This window comes from Elgaria multicarinata, chromosome 3 (genome assembly GCF_023053635.1).
Source record: "Elgaria multicarinata webbii isolate HBS135686 ecotype San Diego chromosome 3, rElgMul1.1.pri, whole genome shotgun sequence".
NCBI lineage: Eukaryota > Metazoa > Chordata > Lepidosauria > Squamata > Anguidae > Elgaria > Elgaria multicarinata.
Window position 1 is genome coordinate 74,170,238 of NC_086173.1, and position 8,116 is coordinate 74,178,353.

The window sequence follows — 8,116 nt, forward strand, 5'->3', positions numbered from 1 at the left end:
TCAGCGGACATCCGCTCACACAACTATTGCATATAACCCAGTTTGGTTCATTCCATAATAACTGGCTCAGCGGAGTTGTTTCATGACTCCTAAACTCAGGTAAACACTGACTAGACTTGCTTCTCCTTTGCCCTGTGGCACTAAATCCATGCCAAAGGGAGAGGAAAAAACAACTACTAATGAAATGAGCCTAGCAAGCCAGCTTATATTATTGTGATGTAATTTTGCTTTCCAGCAATTACTTTATATATTATATAAAGTAACTTTAGGTACTTCATTAGGTGGATTCCAAGGGATGATTTATGTTTGGCAGGCTTTAACATGCACAGACAGCGTTCTCCAACAAAGTGCAGCATGTTAAAGGAAGACACTGCAACTCTAACAAACAGCAATACCTCTAGAGGCAGTTTATGTATGTGTGTTTAGTTGGAGTCCTGTGAGAATCCTGTGTGTGCCATAAGTTGGTGTTTATTTGTATACTGTAATCCCTGAGTAAAGATAGATAGTGCTTTTATCCTATACTAGTTGTGTGTATTTGTGTGTGCTATGACAAGCCTGATCCCCATCCTCTCTCAGTGGCCACAGTGACAATGCTGACTGTGAAGCCGTGCATGTATCTGTACCATGGCATGGCAACCAGCTAATCCTAGTGCAAGTTCCTGTCAGCGCTAACAGCCTTTTTTACCACTTCATGACAAACTGTTCTGTCAGCAATAGGAAGTGATGTTATTGCCTTCCTCACAAAAGGGAAACTCCTAGTGGTTTCCATGGGGATATAGGCAACTGTGTAATTACAGACTTATATAACCTTAAAGTTGCATACACAGACTTATGGGGAAATGAGAAAAATCACTAAACTGAAGAGGCTGCTGAACACCCAGATCAAAAAGAATGTTAAATAAAGAACAGACTGGGTATCAGTGCAGTCAATTTATGTATTGTCGTTTATGTAGCCAGATGTATACAATATCTAGCAGAGATATTAGGGAACATCTAGAGCTAGGAAAAAGAAATTTGATCAAAACAACCTTGGCTTCCTCCTCTGTAATAAATCACTGAGCACAAATAAAACCCTTCAAAAATAACAGTGTGGTCTTGTGCCTCAAGGTGCAAGTTTCAATTAGCTGGAATGGGTTTGTTCAGGAACATTAAATTGCACTCAGGACTGTTCTTTTGTACCTCTTGGTCAGGTGCCCACTTAACTTGTAAAGTTGGTTAGCTGCCAGGTAATGTTTTCTATTCTGTAGAATACCTAAAACAAGTTTTTGCACCTCATCAGGGAATGGAATTCCATTGGAAATTCAATTAAACATGTAGACTCTTTTCTTTTTAAAATCAGACATAAGACTGAGGTTGCCAATGTTGTATTTTTCCATTGAGTGAGCTCTGATTTAAAGGTGGAATCTCATTGTACTGCCCACACCATAAGCAGAAATAGCTGTTACATAAGAAACAGGGGGAAAGGGTGGAGTAGGGAAGGAACAATACCTTGAAACATGATGAACTTTTCTTTTTTCTTTATCCCACATTTCAAAGTAATTTCCCAAAGCAGCTTACCTTAAAAGCAGCAGGATAGAAGGAGCTTTAGAGGTAGGTGTTATTATTTCAGTAGAAGGTGAAGCAGCCTCTAAAACAAAAATGCCAAATGTGTTCCCACGTTCATAAGGACTCACCTCCGCCTTTTTTTGTGATCTGGTGATGCAGGTTGGGGGTGGGGAGAGAGTTTTGCTCTAGAAATACTGAAGCAGAGGATGAAATTGACAAGAACATTTACAAGAGGGAGATATGGCTCTGCTGGTCTCAGTAAGACAGGTGATACTGCAGTTCTGCACACTTGCACAAGAGTTTTAAAATAAAATAAAAAGTTTGTGAATGTGTTTCTACATTCATAAGGGCTCAGAAACTGAAATCCCTTTGGCAATCTTACGCAGAGCAGAGAGGAGGAGAATTTCCCTTGTCAGCCAGCGATCCCAGCAGAAAGGGTGTTGATGTAGGGAATGAGGATTTCTGCCACAAAGGTCCCTGGGATATGTGCCAGCACCACCAGGAGGACTGAGAGGGACTAAGGGAGAAACAAACCATGACAAGCCACCGAGCAGGTGATCATCTGTAGGGCGTAATGGCCAAGCCAACCAGCCATCCACCGTGGCTTAAACCAAACTCATCCAAGGAGTTTATGGCTGAGTGGGGCTCTGAATATTAGGGATCTTTGTTTATTTGGCTATATGCTTCTTCTTGGCCTTTTTGGGTGTGTGTTTGCCATCTATTGTTAATTTTTCTTCCATATACAAATCAGAATATATGGAAATATTCACATACAAAGCTTTTTAACCAAGGGAAACAAGATTTATATAGATAACAGTTAACAATACATCACAATGGAGTGTCTGGGTAATTGCTCCTGTTAGCCCCCACAATCATGAAGTAAAGATCTAACCAGTGGTTTCATATCACCTTGGACTTCAGACCTTGATTTAATGATTAGTAGCTTTCAGATGAAGTCACTGAGATATAAATTCCTCTTAGCAGCACCTGTGCAATTGTGTCTCAAATGGACTGTAAAGCAGAGTAAAGCAGAATTTGAGCCAACATTTTTTTAAGATATAGAACTAGAATTGCTGTGAGTGGTGCTTTTCTTTTTTAGCATGTCTAACAGCATAAATTACTCTAAAAAGGAAGGAAAAGGTTGGTTTGGTATGACTAATCTTGCCAGAGGCCAAGGTAGACAGCATACAAAAAATTAGTTTAGCCCATTGCCTAGGGCACTGACCTTGAATTTAAAATTGGGTGGGATCATAACCCAGATTAGCTACATCCTCATTGACTGGCCTCAGGGAAGCTAATTTGTTTAATCTCAATTGCCCATCTGTAAAATGGGAGTTATCGAAAAGGATATCTGGATGCACAATAACAATTGATGAATGATTTGAATGAATGACATGTTGGCTACAAACCTGTGCAGTTACGCACATGTAATTCCTAAAGAAATCCATGTTATTTAAGTGTATCTGCCCAATGGCTTTCACCAGATGCTAGTATGGGACTATGTTCTATTACCTTGTATGCACTAAAGTGTACCAGTGACTTAACTTTTAATACTAAAACTTGAGGTGGAGTGGGGGAATTGCTAATCTCAGTCACACCTCTTCAGTGTTCTTAAGATGTCACCATCACTTGCCATCTCATCCATGAAATTAAAACAATATGGACTTACCACATCGGGAAAGATTAAGAAGAGAATGAGCAGCCAGGCTGTCTTGAGCTTCTCTTTGATTCGTTCCTCCCTGCCTCATCATATATACAGGCCTTGTGCTCCCAGAAAACAGGAAGAGAACCAAGATGCACCATCACCATGGAATCCGTTTGCAGTTAGCAGCACCTTTTCAGGGCAAAGAGCAGATAGGGGCACGGTTTGGGGCGGAAACTACGCAGGGCCTTATCTGAGTAAGAGGCCCACACAACTGCTTTGCCTTCAAAACAAGAGTGGCCAGTGGAAACAGTTTTTAAAAGCACTTTTATTTTAATGGGTAGTTTGGACACCCACATCTCCATGGCCCAGCACTCTTGATGGCCTTTTCTCTCCCATTTCCTTAGAATTAGAGCAGGAGTAGGCAACCTGCTGTTCTCTAGAAATTTTGGACTACAACTCCCATAGGCTCCAGCCAGCAGTCAACAGTCAGCTGAAGTCCAAAATGTAAGAAGGGCACCCAGTGGCCTTCCCCTGAATCAGCCTGGGAAAGGGGAAAAAGTTCCCTGCCAAGCAAACCAACAGTAAGCAGAGTTGAGAATGGAAACCGTGTGAGAATATCTGGGACTTGCCTGGTCACCTGAGGCAAGTTTTACTCACCCCCCTCTCCAAGAAAGTAGCCAATTACAAGCCTGTCTTTACAAGATCTGTAGAGGGGGGGGGCAGGGGGGAACAAAGCAGAATTGAATCCCTTCCTATGCTATTAGTCTTCTCAGCTCGCTAACATTTAGCTTTCTGCTGTTATAATAAATGTGCCTGGATGCTTGCTTGCAATGTGTTGCGGGAGTTGAGGACCCTAATCCAGAGCAGTCCTGAGGCAGAAGACTAAACTCCCATTGCTGTGTTCAAGGATGTTCTTCCCCTGCCCCACCTCGTTCCAGTAACTTTCATCATTTTCAGATTAGCACTATCTGAGCTAACAATTGTATACTACCTATAGTGGAGGTGGGACCGGATGTGATCTAAGGGCCCCTTCTTCCTCCTCTTCCCACTGATCAGCTGATCCAAATAAAGCAGACAGCAGACTGCCTCAATTGGCTCTTTTGTGCCACACCTGCCCCCAGTATGCTGAACATGTGTATTTCTCCCCAATGCAGAAACCATTTGCAGAGTGTAATGGGGCATTTCCTATTTCTGCACATAGGCTGTGCTCCTCACTGGATTGTGGCATGGGATTATTTGGGGCAATGATTAGCCAAACTCCAGGCAACTGTATGGAGGTGGATAGCTGTCCATAGCCTGTCAGCTAGTATAAAAGAGATGTCTACTTTCAGGTCTTACTAATTCATTTTTTTCAGCATACCAAAAAAAAAAAAGGGGGGGGACCTTTTTTAAAAAAGGAATGAATAATTTTCTTCAATAGAAATGTCATAATTTATTTGGTTTGTATAAAAAGTCATAATCATAACAAAACCCATGTCTTCTTTCATAAGAAGAAATATATTATTTCACATCATAAATAAATCAGCAAACATACAAATGTTGGCAACCCAAAAAACACAAACACTCCTTTGTGCTTTCAATGTCAGTGCTTCGGAAACAGTTTTTAAGATGTATTTACAGGATTACAGTACCCAAAAAATACTGAGGTATTTGGTTTTGTTTCTTTTTTTTAAAAAAAAAAGAAAATGAAACTTCAGACTTAAAATGGCAGAACACACAAATGCAGTAACACCATAAAAAAATAAATAAATATCAGGACTTTTCATGTACAGGGAGGACAGTGTTACTGTAGCCCAGTACACCCAGGGAACGAGAATACTGTCATATTTGCTACTGAAACAGACTGACACAGACAGAAAACTGTAAGAGGAATATTTCAGGAGTAGAAAGCAATGTCCCATGTGCTTTTTCTCCTTTGTATAGGTATCCAAACATTGGTCAAAAATGCATCTCAGCCAAGACCATCTAGCAGAAAGAGCTTTGCTTTCTGGAGTCAGATATGCCAATCTGTGCTGGTGATTCTGTATTGCTCTATAGCTGCGATGGAAGGGAGACCTGTGAGAGCTAATATACCTGCCCCTCCCCAAAGTTATTGCACTTGTCAGGTAACAGCAAGAGTGTCAAGTCTTTTGAGTGTGTACAGGGTCAGCTTGCACCTGCCTTTCAGCAACTGGGAGAGGTGGTAATGGGGCTCTGAAGGTAGCTTAGTGCACTGGAAGCAGAGTGGACAGGGATGGAGACTGGGAAGTTAAAGACAGTCGTAGTGGATGCTCCCCTGTCCAAGGCAGACATGGCAGGGCTCCCAGCCTCTGCTGAGCAGTTTGGAGCAAGGACTTGGGACTCGAACTGCAGCAGCTGCCCCATGAAGCTGAAGTTGGGAGAGATGATACTCCTTCTCTGCTTCACAAACTCAAAGGCTTCGTCCAGTTTGACTCGGTTGGTCCTCATAAGGTAAGCGAGGCAGATGGTCGCAGAGCGGGAGATGCCGGCTTGGCAGTGAACAAACACTCGCCCACCGTCACGTTTAACAGAGTCTGAAACATCAATGAGCAAAACACTAACGTCAGCAAGCATTTCCTTGCAAAGCTTCAAATGTACTTCCCCACTTCCTGAGCTTAAAGGGCAAGCTTTCCTGACCAACTACAGCAGCATTGGATGGATGCCCAAAGGAAGACTGCCAGCCAACGAGATGGATGCTCCATTTTAACTCCAGGGTGATAATAATAACCAGTTCCTATTGGCCACTCATTCCAGCTTAAAAAGCTACATTAGAATATGCTACCGGCATGAAACTGGCTCAGATTACTGAGGTCTGCAACACCCATGTTATTGGAGTTAGTGACTCTCTTGATAAAACCTGGGATGTCCTTGGCATTTCACAAAGCTATCCTCCAAGCAAGCAGAAGCACCAATATGGCTACAGGTTTATTTCAGCTGGTGCCATTTAAATCCCCACAGAAAATACCCTGCATCACAAATTCAAAAGGCGGCTAGAGGTATCTGTTAAAATGCTGGCACCCAGAGATACTCTAAACTAGTTTCTTCAATGTGTAGGCTGCAGAGAGAACGTTCACTTACCTATGAAGTCAATGGCCTCGTTAAACCAGCAGCTGATGTCAGCTTTGTGGTTGTCCTCCACGGGGATGCTTTTGTACTGATAGTGCCCCTCGAAATGATTCGGGCAGTTTGCAGAAACATTGATCAAGGCTGTGATGCCCAAAGCGTCTAGCATATCTTTCCTGGAAGCATGATAGGCACTGCCCAAATACAGGAAAGGCAAGATTTCCACTGGGCCACCCTAAAATAGAGAAAAGAGAGGAACACGATCTATTAATTCCACCGCAAAAACAGCTTTCCCTCCTTACTGTTGCAATACAATTGCTCGCTGTATTATCAAAAATCCGTTTTGTCTGAAATATCTTCTCTTTCCAACTGGAATATTTAGACACATCTCTGTGACGTTTCCCCATTTCAGTTTCACAACTAACTAGCGAGAGGAACCCAAATATGCTTCGATTCAGGACTGCTTTCCAACTGACCTGATCATAGAGAGGGGTCCCACAGGAGCTGCAGTTTGAATCTGCGCTGCCAGGCATGTTGTTGGTGCTGAGCGGCAGGGTCAGGCCCTTCGGAGCAGATGGCTTTGTGCACAGCTCTGGGCAAGCAGAAGAGAAAGCATCATATCCTCCTGGAAGAAGACACACACAAAAAGAAACATAGGGTTAATATTTTCAGAGAAGTAAATTTTAGAGGGCTTTCAGAAGCAGGGGGTAGCTGGGAAAGGTGGGGGCAATCTCCCTAGCGTAGTAGTGTTAAACACACATTGGTCACAGAGCAGATTCGCACTGCACCAGCCGGCCCTTTCTTTACTAAATTTAACTCAGGGTCACAATGGGCCACGAAGGTTGTTTGTCGGTATAGTTTTATTCTTGCTTAGTTTTGATTCCTTGTGGCTTGCCACGGCTTTAGGGATCCACTTCTGTAGCCCATGGCGGATGGATAGACGGTTCCCAGGGAAGGGGCGATCGCTTTCCCAGCCCACACTCACCCTTGAGGAAGCAGATGCGGGTGTCGCGGGCTTCCCTGCACAAGGTGTTCAGCGCCAGCATGAGGGTGCTATCCCGCTTGGGCGCCTCCAGGTCGGCGCTGCGCTCGTCCAGCAACACCACGGCGTGGTAGAGCCCCCTGAGCAGGCGAGCGCGCGCCTCCTCGTTGGGCAGGATGTGCTCCAGGCCCATTGCGCCCTTGGCCCGCCGCCGGACGATGGTGCTGAGGCGGACGTTACAGGAGCCGCCGACGTGCGAGGAGTTGAAGGAGAAGAAGGAGCGGCAGTCCAGCACCAGGCACTGCAAGGCGCGGTCTTGGAGCAGCCCGCGCAGCGCCTCGGGATCCAGGGCGCACACTTGCATGTTGACCATCGCTTGGGGCAGCCGGGCGGAAGGCAGCGCGGAAGACAGGGAAGAGATCACGACCAGCGGCGGCGTTCGGGGACCCCCCTCCTTTTGTCTTCTCGCGGGTGGGCTTCGCGCTTTTCGTCCACGGGCCAAGTAAGCCCCTTGTTACTGATTCCTCGTGCCTGTATCCCAAAGGTGCCTGGAAAGCGAAGAAAACGCAGCGGCTGCTACTTGTTCGAACTTTGCTCTTGTTCCTGGGCAGCCTCGTGGCGCTGCTTGTGCTTCTTGCTGGTTTATTCAGCGCTTGGCTGGCTTGTTCGTGCTACGGCGCAACCCGCTCTTATATAGCCGCCGGAGCTCGGTGTTTGTTCCCCCTCTTGTGAATGGAGCCCTGTCACGTGACGCCTTTACAGGGAAGACGTCACTTGGCGGGCAGCCAGGCAGACACTCCCAGGCCGAAAGCGCGCGCGTCATCGAGCGGGCCGAACAGCGAAGTCACTCCGGAGGCGCACCGAGCCCCTCCCCTCTTCTG

The 8,116-nt window shown here is 45.2% G+C and overlaps 1 protein-coding gene across 1 annotated transcript; it reads right to left on the reverse strand.

Moving 5' to 3' along the window:
* Positions 1–4,868: 4,868 nt before the first annotated feature.
* Positions 4,869–7,902, reverse strand: DUSP1 (dual specificity phosphatase 1). Its single transcript, XM_063120610.1, has 4 exons — positions 7,239–7,902; positions 6,730–6,878; positions 6,269–6,488; positions 4,869–5,724 (listed from the first exon to the last, which is right to left on the reverse strand). Exons 1-4 carry the CDS (start codon positions 7,606–7,608, stop codon positions 5,354–5,356), a joined length of 1,110 nt encoding a protein of 369 aa, XP_062976680.1. The 5' UTR covers positions 7,609–7,902; the 3' UTR covers positions 4,869–5,353.
* Positions 7,903–8,116: the final 214 nt, after the last annotated feature.